A 19,098-nucleotide genomic window follows, 5' to 3' on the forward strand; every position below is an offset into this window, starting at 1 on the left:
ACATTGCACACCCTTTAGTTTGTCCATTTTCATCTGAAATGGTTTTACATTAATTTAAAAAATAAAAAAAAACATTTCAATAGCTCCTTGGTCATGTCACCTAATGACTTCAAACCAGGTTCAGAATGTCCACTCAGTGGGCATACACATTGCACACCCTTTAGTTTGTCCATTTTCATCTCACATGGTGTTACATGAATTTCACTGGTCACACCCACCTCCATTTTCATCTCACATGGTTTTACATACATTTTTCAAAATGTAAAATTTCAATAGCTCATTGGTCATGTGACCTAATGTCCACTTACATTAGTTTCAAATTAGTTTCAAATTTGCAGTAGCTCCTTGGTCATGTCAATTACACACCTCAGAAGCATGCAGAGGATATACACCCATATTGCATAACCTCTTGTCATGTATCTTCTATATTGTTGTACATTAATATTAGTTTGACAATTAAGGGGTTCAGTCCAGTGTTCTGTTTACCCTTTTCTTTAATATTTATCTAAAATAATTGGTAGTTGTAAGTACTTATTTCCCCTGTTTTTTGGTTTCTTTCCCACGGTATTTAACAGTGGTACACAATAGGAGAGAGACACATAATATCTCCTTTCGTCGTTAATATCAACCATAAAGGAAAAGGGCAAAGTACGAGAGTCATGCTATTAATTATCCAAAGCAGGGATGGAGAGTGAGCTGGTGAGGTAGACTGGTCAATACATATACTGAACATGTAACCACAGTAATGGTGGCCAGTAAATCAATGAATAAAATTGTAATATTGACAAATGAAACAGAAATTGTAGACCTTTAATCTTTTCCAACATGTCAACAGACACTTAACTTCAAATAGGTATGAAACATTTCACAGTGTTAACTTTCTCTTTAACCCTGGTTGATGTACATGTCAGAGCCTCTTCAGTGTGGATGGGGTATAGCATACATTTTCAACAACAAAGACTGGACTTCCAGTTTGTGTTCTTTACTCTGTTGAACTCTTTTGTCTTCCTTTCTAGGCACAGCACATGGAACCACCGTTGGCATTCAAAACATTCAATCAAAACAAAACAAAGCGTAATACGTTATAAATAATATCAAATATCAATGCAGTATGACGAATGACGAATTAGCCATCCATTGTGTTATATCATAAATTGTCTAACCCAGTCACTGTTGTCAAAAGATTATAAACATGATAAATAAAGTTACTAACCCAGTCAGTCTTTGGGCTACATCCAGGGTATTTATCAGTGGCACACATGAAGCAGTTGTTGGCTTTGTTGAACTCTGAAATCATAGGCTGTCCCACACAAGCACATAAAAATAAAGAATTTACATTTACTTTGAATTAAATGTCATTACATACCAGACATTTTTAGTATATCCTCAGCCATTTCTTTTCACAGTTGCTCCATGTATTTTTGAAGGTTCCACATCAATTTGGGAGGGGATGTTGAGGAAGTTCTGTGCAACTTCCTTGACCATCTACACCAAAAAATAAAATAGAGTTTTTGACCTAATTGTCACATAATAGCTAACCATTGTCGTGTCTTTGGCTATGCCGGATTAAGTGATATGACATGGTATTCTATAAAATAATTTCTCTGTAATTAATATTACCTTATTAAACTAATCATGTAAACGTAAATAACTTGAAAGTCGGGGCACCACAAAATAATGTTTATAGAGCTGTTATCTTCCGAATAAACTCTTAAAGACCTGGTAGTCTTTTACATCAGTAGCAGTCAATTATTAATCGTCACCTTCTTCAGTCTCATCACAAACCCTGGCTAACATGTTGAATCAGCAATACAAAATGTGGTTTAATTATTTATTTACTAAATAATCACACAGAATTACATATACAGAGAATGTATCATACATTGATTACAAATTATGTCATAAAGGAAAACGTCCCTAGCGGACGGAACAGATATGATGGCTGGTTACACAAAGAAAGGGTTTTGGGTTTTGAATGAAAGAGCGGGAAGACTGAGTAACAGAGGGAGAAGTTATGCTATCGTAAATAGAGAATCTTACGCATTCTAAATAACTACCCATTTGGAGAAAAAAAATGCAAGGAATATTTACTCTGAGCTGCGGCTTCAATAGGTTGGTCGTAGATGGAAGGCCGTGTTGCTCAACAGAGATCTTCCTTGTCCTCTGAAGAATGTCTCTGGTGGTAAACTGGATACATTATAGTATCGTTGTTGTGTGTTAGACTGGATACGTTGTCCGGCCTTTCCTAGCCCACGTTTACAGTTGCTGCGGCTAAATCAATCGGCTAGAAGGTATCACTTCTTTAGTGAATAAGAGTTCAAAGTTCATACCAAGTTGCCATACTTTAAGCTCACGCTATATTCTGGCTGGTATAGTCGAAATTCATCATTTCGGGCGTGTTGATCGTCATCTTCACATTGAAATTCGATTCTAATTTCGTTAGGTTCTTGTCGTTCAACCAGAGCTCACACTGAGGTTGGCTTAGTTCTGTAGGTGATCTTGCCCTTTTAACGCAGGGACCGCAAGTCCTCACGTCCTTGGAACAGAATATTGAATTTCCGTCAACGGGTTTATATAGTGGTGAAGAGAAGGGCGTTTCATAGTTTACAACCGATGTCTGTTCACTTGGGCGGGGCCTCTGAGTGAGCAGAGTTTACTCCATGACAAACCAATTCTCTCATTTTAGAAGCTAAAATTACATTTAAACATTTAAATTGCACAACAATTCCATGTGAATCTGATAACTAGAATGTGTAGACTTTCCAAGATACAGTTTATGTCATACCATCATTAGTAGTAATGTCTCAGACAACAACTGATCTGACATCATATTCATTAAGTACCAATGCATGTTTTCAACTTGTTGGATTACCGAAATATGGTTCATTTCCCACCTTTTGATGTTACCAGACTCTATGTTAACAAAGGTTTTCCAAGAGTCAACTCTATAAAGTAGAGAGAGAAAAGGGAAAGGTATTTATGGGGGTCATAAACCTCCCCCAACAGGCCAATGTCATGACGCCATTCATTATTGAAAATATAACTATCAAACCTGCATTACAAAGACCCCGCAGCTGAAGGTGTCCTGCTGCATGGTGGGAGTTATTTACCCTCCTTTCCACTTTATGTCCACCCAGTCGTCTTTTCCATGGAAGGATCATCTCATTTTGAAGTATTCTCTTTTTTATGTAAACATAATGGAATTCTGATTAGTTATAGGCAAATTAATACACAAGCCAAATTTGTATGCTGTTTTCCTTATATTCCTTATAATCTAGTAGTCATTTATTAGTAGAGGTAATGTCCTTTATGCCCCATTCTACACACAGCCTAAATTATAGGCACTGAACCATTTACAGGACAATAATAAAAGTAGCATTTTGGATCCAACAATATCACAGAGTGAATAAATGTATAGTTTGTAGACTTTAAGAACAAAATATTAAGTGACAGTTTCATCAGTACGTGCTTAAAAAAAGTCCTATCACAAAGATCACAGATGACAGTGCCCACCAAATCTATGACAATAGAGAATGAATTGTAAGCCCCAAAGTGTGTTTGTCAAAATAATATCTGAAAATGTCAGTTGAACATAATACTTCTATTTGCAATAGCAATTTATGATCTATGCAGTTGAGGAATATTCCATGTACCAACACTACATGTAGGACAGACATTCCCATATACAATATTTTTTATTTTCACCTTTATTCAACCAGGTGAGCCAGTTGAGAACAAGTTCTCATTTACAACTGTGACCTGGCCTAGATAAAGCAAAGCAGTGTGACACAAACAACAACACAGAGTTACACATGGAATAAACAAACGTACAGTCAATAACATAATAGAAAAGTATATATACAGTGTGTGCAAATGAAGTAAGATTAAGGAGGTAAGGCAATAAATAGGCCGTAGTGGCGAAATAATTACAATTTCGCAAATAAACACGAGTGAGATGTGCAGAAGATGAATGTGCAAGTAGAGATACTGTGGTGCAAAGGAGAAAAAAAAAATATATAAATAAAATAAATAATATGTGGATGAGGTAGTTGGATGGGCTATTTACAGATGGGCTACGTACAGGTGCTCTGCTCTGCTCTGATTGCTGATGCTTAAAGATAGTGAGGGAGATATGAGTCTCCAGCTTCAGTGATTTCTGCAATTCGTTCCAGTCACTGGCAGCAGAGAACTGGAAGGAAAGGCGGCCAAAGTAGGAATTGGCTTTGGGGGTGACCAGTGAAATTCATGTAACACCATGTGAGATGAAAATGGACAAACTAAAGGGTGTGCAATATGTAAGCCCACTCAGTGGACATTCTGGACCGTGTTTGAAGTCACTAGGTCACACGACCAAGGAGCTATTGAAACTTTACATTTGGAAAAATTCATGTAAAATCTTGTGAGATGGAAATTAACAAACTAAAGGTTGTGCAATATAGAAGGGTAGTCAGTGGACATTCTGGACCTTGTTAGAAGTCAGTAGGTCACATGACCAAGGAGCTATTGAAATTTGAATGTAAAAAAGTTGTACTTTGTTTACGCTCCCTAACTAATTCAACTAGGAATACAACATGCTGCTCACATTTCCACGTTTATTAGCTTTGGAAAGCGAATTAATGTCCAAATCGTGAAAATAAGACGTGCAATGTTGTGCGCAATTTTTCCAACATCATGACACTTATTTGGAGTCTGTGGTTCAAGTGGTTTGAAAGCGCGAATATCCGTCGAATATCCAACACTGTCTTTACCTCGGTTTCATATGCATACATTTGCGCGCAGGCCAGGAAGCCTATAGGCCTACTTCTATGCATGTGCATCCTTACTCCGACAATGAAAACGGGAAGACTGGAATAATAATATTGAATACATTAACAAATTCCCAGGAAATTATAGGAATTTCTATGTAATGAGTCATTGATATACACTTACAATCAAACGCAAACAATTTACACAATTAAGTTGGCGGGAGGAAGCGCATTCTGGAAAGAGAAGTCCATTGTGCATCTGGGCATTGTCAATCGAGGTCTGCATTGGCCATGCAGCACTTACGGTGGGTGATACGGCCTCAACAGAAGTCAGGGCATTCATTCATACTTCTTCGGCTTTGCGGAGCAGTGCCGAGCTGTTGTCAAGGAAGTGAGTTTGTTTTCTACAGGATGTACCGCCCTATACAGAGCCCTCCGCATTGTTACAAATGTAGAAGGCGCATGCCGATGTGGCACGGAGCTCGATGTGGCCTATGTCTGCCTCTGGAGGCTCCGCAATTGCATCACACCCTCCCTATGGAGCCTCTGAACACATTTTCGGATCAAGCATAGATTGGTTTTTAGTCTAGGCCTCCGCAATGGATTAATCAGTGGTTCTCAATCCTGGTCCTGGGACCCAAAAGGGGGCACATTTTAGTTTTTGCCCTAGCACTACACACCTGAATCAAATCATCAAAGCCTTTTGAGTTGATCATTTGAATAAGCTGTGTAGTGTTAGGGCAAAAACAAAAATGTGCCCACCTTTGGGTCCCAGGACCAGGTGCGCAAATAAAAATATATTTGTTACTGATAGACTAAAACAATCTTGGTTTACCAACAGCCTAATGACTAAACAATCGACCAGTCGACTAATTAGGGTCTGCCCTACTTGAGTCAGAGAGGAAATGTGATGCACACAAATAAATCCATGTTTTGTCGACAAAAATATTTGTACTTGGTGACAATTTTGTATTTGCAGATTATGCCAGTGCATTATAAAGTTAATAAATATAGAAATACATATTTATATAGGTAGATACACAGTAATATATAGGTTGATTTAAACAGATACACAGTAATATATAGGTTGATTTAAACAGTAGTGGAAAAAGTACTCAAATGTCATACTTGAGTAAAAGTAAAGATACCTTAATAGAAAATGACTCAGGTAAAAGTTACCCAGTAAAATACTACTTGAGTTAAAGTCTGAAATTATTTGGTTTAAAATATACTTAAGTATCAAAAGTACATGGAATTGCTAAAATATACTTAACTATCAAAAGTTGAAGTATTAATAATTTAAAATTCCTTATATTATGCAAATCAGACAGCACCATTTTTATTCAATTTTTTATTTACGGATAGCCGGGGGCACACTCCAACACTCAGACATTCATTTACAAATGAAGCATTTGTGTTTAGTGAGTCCACCAGATCAGAGGCATTGGGATGACCAGGGATGTTCTTTTGATAAGTGTGTGAATTGGACCATTTTCCTGTCAAAATGTAACGAGTACTTTTGGGTGTCAGGGAAAATGTATGGAGTAAAAAATATAGTATTTTATTTATGAACATAGTGAAGTAAAAGTAAATGTCAAAAAAATAAATAGCAAAGTAAAGTACAGATACCCCAAAAAACAACTTAAGTAGTACTTTAAAGTATATTTACTTAAGTACTTCACACCACTGGATTTAAAATAACTAGTTCTCCTCATTTTCCATCTTCCATTTAGCTAGCTGTTTTAGTGTCATAATGCAATTTATATACATACAGTATTTTACAAAAAGGTTATAAAAATGTGGGGCTGTTCAAACATTTGATGTTTAAATCTAACTTGTCAAATGTCCGTGTTAACAGACACTTTTTTATTAGAGTGTGAAGTTCCTTCCTTTTTGATTCTATCCATTCAGTTATTTCAGATCTATAAGGGGCCGTCCAGAAGTGTCTAGGCCAAGGCTAGGGATTGATCTGGGAACAGGGCCCATGCGCAACCCAAGTCTGTGATGGTCAGTGTCAACTGCTTCTCCTATTGTTTTCTCTTCTTCTTGACACTTCCTTGATTAATTCATGTTATTGATTGGCCGGGCAGTTAGTTTGATGCTGACAGAGAGAGAGAGTGAGTGAAAGAGAGCGAGAGAGAGGAGGGAAAGTAATAATTTAGGAGAAAACCCTTGAGGGAGAAAGTTGTTGAAGTGAGTTTCTGCAGATGGTGCAGTTCAGACAGAATGTTACTGGAGCAAGCTGCTCATTACACACACACACACACACGCACACGCACACGCACACGCACATGATGACACACCTGGTTTTCCATGTCCAAATCAGACAGTGATTGAAAGTCAAAGGAAAATAAGCTAACAGAGCTGATGTTTGGGGAGAACCTACAAACCAAAGGAACCTGATGTCTTCAAAATGTAGAGACCTTATGCGGCGAGATGACGGTGATGAGTGTGCGCCCGTCCAGAGGGGAAAACACCGGGTACAGCTTCTCCTTGAAGGTGTCTGTAAATGTATAGATGTGTGACTTGGTCTCCGCGTTGTAGAAGGAAATCTGTCCTTCCTCATAGTCTAGATAGATCCCCATCCGGCGGGCCACCAGACCCAGGGGCAGAGGCGTCTCAGGCTTGGTGCAGGCGTAGAATTGGTGGGTGCTGCGCCACAGAGTCCAATAGCCCATCTGGGGGCTCATGGGGAAGCGGCCGTGGCGTTTGGCGCCCGCCGTGGTCAGGCCCACCCGCCAGTAGCCGTTGTTGGCTATTTCGACCTCCCAGTAGTGGCGTCCAGAGGCATATCCCTCCCAGCCCAACACGCCAGGCCAGGCGTCAAAGCGCTGGGGACTAAAGGGCAGGTTGGACTCGGATATGCCCTCCTGGACCTTTCGGTGGTCGTCGGAGAGCTGAAGCCATGAGTGGTTGGTCATGGGGTCAAGGGTCACGTCAGCTTTAGGGAGGAGGGGGGAGAGAGTTGGTTGAGTTGGTAGCTTTCTGAAATGTGCCGCACATTTCTTACTTTCATGATTTTAAATGACATCGTCATCTGTTTTCTATTCTATTCTACTTTTCTATGCTAGTAGCTATTACCATTATGTAAACTGTAGTTCAAGGTTTGGGCAAAATGTTTGGAAAATGCTTTATATTGAATATTCTATTCATTCTTATTTTCAGTGCTTTTTATTTGTTTTAATTAATATGTTAAATTAGAGTACATTTCCAAATAGGAGGATAGTTACCTGATGCACTGACCATCCAGTTCCACACCGAGTTAGGGATGTATCTTGCAGTGCCTGCCTTCCAGGTGCGCTGCTTGGCTGACAGCCACAGATGAGCAATAACACCCTGAAAATAGGAACACAGGAACACAATTGGCATTAAGAGTTTCATTTTCACCTTTTTACTGTGACTTGAAATGTACTGATCAGTGACAGACCAGATCAACAGATTAAAATGTATACATGTTCCCGTCAACCCTGACCAACAAGGCAGATCACACCTACAGAGTACACTATGCTGATACAGAGGAGAAGTAGGACGTAAATGACATGCTAGACTGGCAGTTCTCTCGACATTATGTTTTAGTGCACTATATCAAATGACCTGGGGCCTTATCACAACAAGGCGAAGGTCCGACGGACGTGAAGTTTAGACAAGACAACGGTCAAATCATTCACTGTATGGGTGATGAGACAGATAGGGCTGTATGGAGTTTGGTTTTGGGATGGCTGTCTTGTGATGTTCATTTAAAATGTTTTGTATTGTAACATATCCCAATATTATTACTAGATATTGAATTGAAAGAAAAAAAACACTTTGATATGGTGGTTTAAATGCATTTAAAAAAATACCTCTTATCTAATCCATCATGATCTTGCCAAAGAACTTTACTTTTGCTCCTAATTTCCCTACCATTATGAATAAATAAATAGTACCTTGAGCAAATATTATGAAACACAAACATGGATTAAATAGATTATGATTGGTTGAGTCCTAGATTTCCTGTGGACCAGGTAGGTAGCTAATCAGTTCTATGTGATAAGCCCTACAGATTCTGGTGGAGCATTGATCTGTGTCATGCTTCCACCACAAACCTTGTCACCATTTGCACACCTCTAACACTCTGTAGCCCACCCAGTTATGATTTTACAGCTTTATTAGTGGAGCGGTATATCACTGGTTATGTAAGCTGCTTTCATAACACTTTAGGTAAGTAGGTGGGTAGTAAATCAAACCAAGCTTTATTTATACAGCACATTTCAGACATAGACATCTTTACACGAAAAAATAAATAAACAATGAAAATAAAAGCGGAAATATTTACGACACAACAAACATATTTTTTAGCTTTGCTTTTCCTTAGGATGGGGTTTTTAGTTGTTCCGTTTGTTCTTTTAAATCTTAAGATCTCTTAACTTTGTCCACAGTTCCAGCCCCCCTCGGGTTCTCTGGCAGACTATTCCAGAGGCTGGAGGCATAATAACTAAAGGCTGCCTCTCCATACCTCTGTCACAACCTGATTTGTTTCACCTGTTTTTGTGCTTGTTTCCAACTCCCTCCAGGCGTCGCCCATTTGCCCCATTATCCCATGTGTATTATACCTGTGTCTTCTGTTTGTCTGCTGCCAGTTCGTCTTGTCTCGCCAAGCCTACCAGCGTTTGACCTTACCCCATTTTCTTGTTTTCCCAGTTTTGACCATTTTGGCTGCCCTGACCCGGCCTGCCGTTCTGTACCTTGTGACACTGCTCTGGATTAATGACCTCTGCCTGCCCTGAGCCTGATCCTGCCTGCCGTTCTGTACATTGTGACACTGCCCTGGATTATTGACCTCTGCCTGCCCTGAGCCTGCCTGCCGTTCTGTACCTTGTGACACTGCTCTGGATTAATGACCTCTGCCTGCCCTGACCCTGATCCTGTCTGCCGTTCTGTACATTGTGACACTGCCCTGGATTAATGACCTCTGCCTGCCCTGACCCTGATCCTGCCTGCCGTTCTGTACATTGTGACACTGCTCTGGATTAATGACCTCTGCCTGCCCTGACCCTGATCCTGCCTGCCGTTCTGTACCTTGTGACACTGCCCTGGATTAATGACCTCTGCCTGCCATGAGCCTGCCTGCCGTTCTGTACATTGTGACACTGCTCTGGATTAATGACCTCTGCCTGCCCTGACCCTGAGTCGGCCTGCCGTTCTGTACCTTGTGACACTGCCCTGGATTAATGACCTCTGCCTGCCCTGAGCCTGATCCTGCCTGCCGTTCTGTACATTGTGACACTGCTCTGGATTAATGACTTCTGCCTGCCCTGAGCCTGCCTGCCGTTCTTTACATTGTGACACTGCTCTGGATTAATGACCTCTGCCTGCCCTGAGCCTGCCTGCCTGCCGTTCTGTACATTGTGACACTGCTCTGGATTAATGACCTCAACCTTCCCTTGACCTGTTGTTTGTCTGCCCCCTGTTTTTGTAATAAACCTGTGTTACTTCGAACTGTCTGCATCTGGGTCTTATCCTGAGGTCTGATACCCTTGGTTCTAGGCTTTGGGATAGTTAAAAGGCCAGTGCCAGCGGACCTGAGGGACATACTGGGTACATAACTTAAAAGCATGTCTGACATGTATTGGGGTGCACAATCGTAGATTGATTTAAAAACCAATAGAATAATTTTAAAATTAATTCTAAAACTCACAGACAGCCAGTCAGAGATTTTAAAACCAGTGTAATGTGTGCTCTCTGTCTGGTCTTGGTCAGTACCCATGCTGCAGCATTCTGTATGTTTTGTAGTTGACCAATGGCTTTCTTGGGTAGATCAGACAGGAGAGCATCACAGTATTTAAGCCTTCTTGTAATAAAAGCATGTCTCTGTCTCAGCCTGAGAGAGAAAAGGCCGCACCTTGGCAATGTACTTCAGGTGGTAAAAAGCTATTTTGGTCACATTCCTAATGTGTGACTCGACATTTAGTACAGAATCTAAAATAACACCTAGGTTTTTAACCTGGTGGAGGTATGCATATTTGAGCATGTATAGACTATATAATTGTATTGCTGATCCTCAATCAACAGAAATGTGAATGTTTAAGAGGGAACATTGCTAACTAATTATAATGGATTCAGGTGAGGGTACGACTTCAGAAAATAAAACACTGTAAACATAACATTATGTTTAATGAGAAGACCACTAATAAGCTATTCAACTAATAAACTATTAAACTAGTTCTCCAATATATAAATGTTGACCTCTTTTTTTCTCCCCTTCTTTTTTGTTGTTGTGTGCGCCTGCGTGCGTCGGTGTCTGGAGCTCACCTTGCAGTCCTCCTTTAGCAGTGACCAGGTAATGAACTCCAGTAAGGGCAGGAGGTTGACCAGTCTCTTCTTCCTCAGGCCCAGCAGACGCAGAACCTTGCCGAGCTCATCGCTTTGCACCCCACAGCTCTGTGTAGACACAGACACGTGGACGTTACTACCAAGTCATCTCTATGGGTCTCCTATTGGGCTCCCGAGTGGTGCAGCGGTCTAAGGCACTACATTTCAGTGCAAGAGGCATGACTACAGACATCCTGGTTCGATGTAGGCCGTCATTGTAAATAAGAATTTGTTCTTAACTGACTTGCCTGGTGAAATAAATGTAAAAAATAAATGACACTTTTTTTGATATTTTACCCCTTATGATAAGTGTTCAGTTTTTGCTAGAAAATCTGCAAATAGCAGATTTGTTCCCACCTGGCAGTCATACGCCAGAGGCAAGCTCAGCACTCCCGACCCAGCCTTACCTCCAACCCCCACCTGGCCCAAGGCTGTTTAGGTTATAGAAATGACTATCATTAGGGAACACGTATTTCCTCCATTTCTTTTCTCAGTGGTGTTCCTTTAACTCTTTATATACATTTGTATCCTTGACCCCTGATCTCTCACCTCTGAGGCGCTCTGCAGCTCCTTGGCCCATTCCATGATCCTCTGCTGCACTTCCTCGTTAGGATCCTCCTCTCCATCCCTGTTTTCTTCCTCCTCCTCCACCTTCCCACTTCTCTCCTGCACCCAGGGGCTTTTCGTCAACTCCTTGTCGACACTTGTGAGCTCATTGGCCCACAGGAGAATGAGTTTCCTGCTCTCCTCCAGACTGCGTTCTGTTCTTGGGTCTTTCAGTTCCTCAGGGGTCTCTCCTTTACTGGTGCCTTCCCTTGCATCACTGCCACTCTGCAACAACACAAAACAGCAACAAGGTCAATATCATGCTGTACATTCTCAATAGCATGTATGTCAACCATCTCACTATTGTCGTAGCAATACTGTGTTGTCCATTGATAGTACAGCATGTGATTGTGCGTGTAATGTAGCTTGATTCACAAAGAAAATAGGCACAAGGCGAACGTCTAGCCGTGCGTTGCAAAACTAGATCAAATAAATGCAAAATGGGATGGTTGAGTGTGTTTTTCGTTTAAGTAACCCTGTTCCCACCTGGCAGTTATACGCCAGAGGCCAGCTCAGCACTCCCGACCGCGCCTTACCTCCAACCCCCACCTGGCCCAATTGTAAAAATCCACCTTCCATGTAATCCTGTAAGCTCCTCTCCCACCCTGGAGGGGTATCTGCTTAAGTTACATAGTTTGACTATAACCCTGTTTGTTTCAGCTCAGCCCCACGGGGCATTGGGATGGGTTAACAGAGCTGTAAAGGGTGATAAGAACCCCTGTATCAGTACCCTCCTTACCCATCACCTCATTTAACTGTCATCTGTCTTGCTTAGCAACGTGTATCCAATATCGGTGAACCAACACTTGCACTTGACTTCCTCCCTTCCCCTTCTAGCTCTGACTTTGCTGATAGCTACTTTATTGAGGAATAATTTATTTTATATCCCTGTGATATGTGGTTGTCCCACCTAGCTATCTTAAGATGAATGCACTAACTGTAAGTCACTCTGGATAAGTGGGTCTGCTAAATGACTAACATGTCAAATGTAAAGGTAATAAACAAGCTAAGTTTGTCCCGCTAAGAACAATTTGGTAATGAGAATCAATACTTTTTCTTCTAAGTATTAAACGGTCCAAAATGTCAACATGTTGACTAACTAGAGGACAGTCAACCCAGGTGTCGACCCAGGTGTTCAAGCTATAATAACATGGTGATCAACCCAAATGGGTCATTTCACCCTGTTTTACTCAAGAGACAGTTCTAAAGTCCCCTTGGGGACAACAAACCCCGTTTTTTTATATATATATTTTTTTATTCCTTTCTCTGTAAAGTCACTAAATTAAATGTTGCATCATTTTTGTGAACAATCCCTGACCGACAGACAGGCCTTATTCACTATCTAGGCTTCATTCAACACCTGTCTCATGGTTCCCCAATGATTGACGCCATCCCCACTAAACCAGGCCTACTGTTTCTCCTTCATCGCACATCGAACTTCCCTGTGTATTTACTTGTCCTTTTCCCCCTCACAATCCATAATTCCAGAGGCATTTTGCAATACAAAATATATGTCAAATTAATACTACCGCTAATAGTATCGTTAATACAATCGCCAAAAATATCGTTAAAACTATCGTACCAACGTTGGAAATCAATGTGTATCCCTGGTCTGTCGGGGCTTTTGTTTCCTCATCCTCTTACCACATCCCTCTCCCCTTGTTCTTTCTATAAATATATGTCTCCCCTGTCCCCCAATCTCTTTCTCGCTCTCTTTCCCTCTCAGGGGTCTACTTACCTTACAGACTTCGGCCACCTGCTCCTTCCAGTGGTTGATGAAGCGGACACATTCCTGCAGGCTGCGCAGGTTCTTCAGGCCGTTTTGACGATGATGTTGCTACAAGAGACACATATATACAGGATGAGCAGGCAAATGTAGAAAACCAGTACAAACAAGCACATACAGGTAGAAGAGTACACAAATGAATAGAACGACTTTTAAATAGACTGGATGCTCCCGAGTGGCGCAGTGGCCTAAGGCACTGCGTCTCATTGCTGGAGGCATCACTACAGACACCCTGGTTCAAATCCAGGCTGTATCACAACCGGCTGTGATTGGGAGTCCCATAGGGCAGCGCTCAATTGTCCCAGCGTCGTCCGGGGTAGGCCGTCATTGTAAATAAGAATTTGTTCTTAACTGACTTGCCTGGTTAAATAAACAAATCAAATGTGATGCTGTGAGTGGATGGAGGTTTGTGTGTAACTTACCCGTAAGCGGCATGAGGAGGGGGCGCAGCTCTTGGAGGGGCTGGTAGGGGCTGAGCTGTGGGCCTGGAGGTCTTCTTCAGGAAGGTTCCATCGCACCGCCCCGATGGAGTGACTCTGGGTAGAGCTCTCCAACTTCAGCTCTGGAGGTGAAACAGTGATAAAATGAGATTAGAGGGGTGGGGACACACAGATACATTTCAGAGTTCATTTTAAGTGCCCCTGGCATGGGGGGGGGGGATTAAAACATTTTCGGATTAAAATATTGTGAACCGACCGTTTTATGTACAGACCTGTGAATGGTATGAATGATTAGGAGTCAAATTACTGACCTAGTTATTTAGAGTAAAAGTCTCTGGTCTTCCCTACACTGGCAGTGCTATATAGTACACAGAAAGTAGTAGATAGATAGTAGTGTTCTAAAATGGATTGATCTATGCTTGTTTTTAATGATTGCCTCACTATTGGACGGTTGTGATGTGTTCTGATAAAGACTGAATACCAGTTTGGAATCAATTCTAGAGTCATATTACAACAATAAATAACTACCAATGTAGTCATGTTTAATAGGATGACAGGCAATTCAAAATAGTTCTAAATAAAGATTACTTGATTTGTGGTCAACTAAAAAAGTCACATAAAAAAAAATATATATATACACATACACACACACACGTCCTCAAATGATGTCACGTTCTGACCTTAGTTCCTTTATTATGTCTTTGTGTTAGTTTGGTCAGGGCGTGAGTTGGGGTGGGTAGTCTGTTCTTTTTTCTATGTTGTATTTCTGTGTTTGGCCTGGTATGGTTTTCAATCAGAGGCAGCTGTCAATCGTTGTCTCTGATTGAGAATCATACTTAGGTAGCCTGTTTTCCCCATTTTGGTTGTGTGTGATTGTTTTCCCACACAGAACTGTTTCGTTTTCATTTTGTGTAGTGTTCAGTTTTAATTAAAAGTATGACGAACATTTACCACGCTGCGTTTTGGTCCTCTTCTCCAGATGAAAATCGTTACAAATGATGCCAATTTAACAATTTTGTTGCTAGATTTAGCAACTTTTCAGACTACCCTGGCAACTTTTTTTTCAAACAGCACCATAGCAACAAATTTAGCTACTTTTAAAAATGGATTTTGAACTTTTAGCAACTTTTGAAAAGAGACTCAAATGCTAAAATGCACGCATTTTCCTTCTAAATGACACAAAAACTATTTTCTCTGTCACACTCAGTAACAACACGTGCCATGCTGCAAAAGTGCATTGTGAGTGACGTCAGCAGCAGGTGCTCAGCTCATGCACAGGCAGCAGCAGACCAGCAATTTCAGCAAATTGCAAATCATTGTTTGCTGACAGCAGCAGAGGTACGGTTCGATGAGCCAAACCCAATGAATATAGTTGGTCACGAATGTTTGATCTTGAACAGAACTTACAACATCAATCAATATGTCTCAATCAAAATTGTACAGAAAAGAGTGGGAGTCTGTACCTGAACAAATGTCAAATCATATTTGAGTAACGTTATTGTGTATTCTACGTAATGACATCACAACGTCATTTAGCAACTTTAAGCAACAAGTCAACCTGCCTCTAGCAACTTACCCTGAAAATCAGTTGGCAACACTGCTCAACTGGCAGCTTCATTAAATAGTACCCTCAAAACACCAGTCTCAACGTCAACAGGGAAGTGGCTGGCCTTCTAGGCAGAACACTTTTTTCCAATCTTCCTCAGTCCAGTGTCTGTGTTCTTTTGCCTATCTTAAACTTTTATTTTTAATCAGACAGTCTGGGATGTTTTTTTCTTTGCAAGTCAGCCTAGAAGGCCAGCATCCCGGAGTCGCCTCTTCACTGTTGACGTCGAGACTGGTGTTTTGCGGGTACTATTTAATGAAGCTGCCAGTTGAGGACTTGCGAGGTGTCTGTTTCTCAAACTAGACACTAATGTACTTGTCCTTTTGCTCAGTTGTGCACCGGGGCCTCCTACTCCTCTTTCTATTCTGGTTGGAGCAAGTTTGTTCTGTTATGTGAAGGGAGCAGTACACAGCGTTGTACAAGATCTTCAGTTTCTTGGCAATTTCTCACATGGAAGAGCCTTTGGTTTCTCAGAACAAGAATTAGAGTTTCAGAACAAAGGTCTTTGTCTCTGGCCATTTTGACCCTGTAATCGAACCCACAAATGCTGATGATCTAGATACTCAACTAGTCTAAAGAAGGACCGTTTTATTGCTTCTTTAATCAGGACAACAGTTTTCAGCTGTGCTAACATCCTTACAAAGGGGTTTTCTAATAATCAATTAGCCTTTTAAAATGAAAAACTTGGATTAGCTAACACAACGTGCCATTGGAACACAGGAGTAATGGTTGCTGATAATGGGCCTATGTAGATATTCCATAAAACATCTGCCGTTTCCAGCTACAATAGTCATTTACAACATTAACAATGTCTACACTGGTTTTCTGATCAATTTGATGTTACTTGAATGGACCAAAAAAAATCCTCTTCTTTCAAAAACAAGGACATTCTAAGTGACCACAAACTTTTGAACGGTAGTATATACATGTGTATATATAAAGATATATATATGTACATATATAAACACACGTGTGTATACACATACAGTGGGGAGAACAAGTATTTTATACACTGCCGATTTTGCAGGTTTTCCTACTTACAAAGCATGTAGAGGTCTGTAATTTTTATCATAGGTACACTTCAACTGTGAGAAACGGAATCTAAAACAAAAATCCTGAAAATCACATTGTATGATTTTTTAAAGTAATTAATTTGCATTTTATTGCATGACATAAGTATTTGATCACCTACCAACCAGTAAGAATTCCGGCTCTCACAGACCTGTTAGTTTTTCGTTAAGAAGCCCTCCTGTTCTCATTACCTGTATTAACTGCACCCGTTTGAACTCGTTACCTGTATAAAAGACACCTGTCCACACACTCAATCAAACAGACTCCAACCTCTCCACAATGGCCAAGACCAGACAGCTGTGTAAGGACATCAGTCAATCAAATTGTAGACCTGCACAAGGCTGGGATGGGCTACAGGACAATAGGCAAGCAGCTTGGTGAGAAGGCAACAACTGTTGGCGCAATTATTAGAAAATGGAAGAAGTTCAAGATGACGGTCAATCACTCTCGGTCTCCATGCAAGATCTCACCTCGTGGGGCATCAATGATCATGAAGAAGGTGAGGGATCAGCCCAGAACTACACAGCAGGACCTGGTAAATGACCTGAAGAGAGTTGGGACCACAGTCTTTAAGAAAACCATTAGTAACACACTACGCCGTCATGGATTAAAATCCTGCAGCGCACGCAAGGTCCCCCTGCTCAAGCCAGCGCATGTCCAGGCCCGTCTGGAGTTTGCCAATGACCATCTGGATGATCCAGAGGAGGAATGGGAGAAGGTCATGTGGTTTGATGAGACAAAAATAGAGCTTTTTGGTCTAAACTCCACTCGAGTTTGTGGACAGGTGTCTTTTATACAGGTAACGAGTTCAAACAGGTGCAGTTAATACAGAGAGCAGGAGGGCTTCTTAAACAAAAACTAACAGGTCTGTGAGAGCCGGGAATTCTTTCTGGTTAGTAGGTGATCAAATACTTATGTCATGCAATAAAATCCAAATGAATTACTTAAAAATCATAATATGATTTTCAGGATTTTTGTTTTAGATTCCGTCTCTCACAGTTGAAGTGTACCTATGATTAAAAATTACAGACCTCTACATGCTTTGTACGTAGGAAAACCTTAAAAATCGGCAGTGTATCAAATACTTGTTATCCCCACTGTATGTATATATATATATCTCAGTAAGGAAAGGGGACAAATACTTACTCGACACCTTCAGAATGCTCTTCATTTCGAAAGTTGCCATCCTTAATCCTGCATGAACATAAATTGACTCCTTACAAAATATTCCATGACAGTTGAGGCCACCAAAGATTGAACTTATTTATCCATATCCACGTTGAATTGTACAAAATGGCAAATTCGACGGTCACATGTCAAATACGCTTAACTTAAAACTGAAAGTCTACTACCAAGCTTTGAATATACATTGAAATGAAATACACATACACAAAATTCAAAATGCAGAACTAAAAACAATGACAGGTGACATTGTTGAAGCTATGAAAAAAAACTTCAGTAGATAAGGAAATATCATAAATATAATCTTTATCACAATTAAAACGAAACATGACAATGGGTTTATCATTATATTAGATCAAATGACAAAGAATAACACATTTAAGATACAAATGAAAAAGAAATCAAAATCCTACCCTATGTGTGAAGGTCGGTCTGGTGCGTGTTCTTGGTAGTTTGTACAGCAAACCCTCCCAAGTCTGCTGTTTTTGTTACAGTGCTTGCAGTTTGATCTTTGGACTTTTTTATGGTCCTTGGCACTGAGATGGAGGGGGGGACTTTTCTGCAAGGATATAAAGTATAAAGTATCAGTCTACCTTCCTAGCAATCACTGTTGGCTTTACCAAAGAGAGAGCGCGAGATATTATAGCGATAAGGGGTCACGAAGGTCACATGTTGATGTGACGCGGATTCACCATCTTTGATGCTATTTTAGTGGATCAATCATTAGCAATTATACACTTATGCCTGTACAGAACAGTATCCCAATTTTCATGTCTAAATTAAAACCTCTTGAGGCTAGGGGGCAGTATTTTGATGTTTGGATGAAAACATGCCCAAAGTAAACTGCCTATTTCTCAGGCACAGAAAATAGAATATGCATATAATTGGCAGATTCGGATAGAAAACACTCTAAAGTTTCCAAAACTATCAAAATATTGTCTGAGTATAGCAGAACTGATATTGCAGGCGAAAACCTGAGGAAAATCCATCCAGGAAGTGCTGTTTTTCTGAAACTACACGTTTCCATTGCAAGCTTATCCTCCATTTAAAGGGATATCAACCAGATTTCTTTCCCTATGTCTTCCACAAGGTGTGAAGTCTTTAGACATAGTTTCAGGCTTTTATTCTGAAAAAATGGTCGAGAATGATCACACCGCGTCAGTGTCCTCAAATTTGTGCATGCGCCCGCGCCTGGAGCGAGACCTTTTCTTTCTCTTTTCTATTGAAAAGGCTACCGTCCGGTTGAAATATTATCGATTATTTATTGTAAAAACAACCTGACGATTGATTCTAAAAAACGTTTGACATGTT

The 19,098-nt window shown here is 40.6% G+C and overlaps 1 protein-coding gene across 1 annotated transcript; it reads right to left on the reverse strand.

Moving 5' to 3' along the window:
- Positions 1–7,153: 7,153 nt before the first annotated feature.
- On the reverse strand, positions 7,154–17,776 carry LOC139379227 (nuclear factor 7, brain-like). The gene is made up of 7 exons (XM_071122031.1): positions 17,752–17,776; positions 13,911–14,050; positions 13,441–13,539; positions 11,646–11,927; positions 11,037–11,165; positions 7,976–8,081; positions 7,154–7,686 (listed from the first exon to the last, which is right to left on the reverse strand). The coding sequence occupies exons 1-7, from the start codon at positions 17,774–17,776 to the stop codon at positions 7,154–7,156; spliced, it is 1,314 nt and encodes a 437-aa protein (XP_070978132.1).
- Positions 17,777–19,098: the final 1,322 nt, after the last annotated feature.

This window comes from Oncorhynchus clarkii, chromosome 21 (assembly GCF_045791955.1).
Source record: "Oncorhynchus clarkii lewisi isolate Uvic-CL-2024 chromosome 21, UVic_Ocla_1.0, whole genome shotgun sequence".
NCBI classification, from domain to species: domain Eukaryota; kingdom Metazoa; phylum Chordata; class Actinopteri; order Salmoniformes; family Salmonidae; genus Oncorhynchus; species Oncorhynchus clarkii.

Excerpts from the sequence above, each read along its gene's own strand:
- LOC139379227 (XM_071122031.1), bottom strand. The coding sequence starts at position 17,776 with ATGAAGAGCATTCTGAAGGTGTCGA. Across the intron at positions 14,051-17,751 it reads GAGCATTCTGAAGGTGTCGA|AGCTGAAGTTGGAGAGCTCT; the intron begins GTAAGTATTTGT and ends TTTCACCTCCAG. Across the intron at positions 7,687-7,975 it reads CTGGATGGTCAGTGCATCAG|CTGACGTGACCCTTGACCCC; the intron begins GTAACTATCCTC and ends TCCTCCCTAAAG.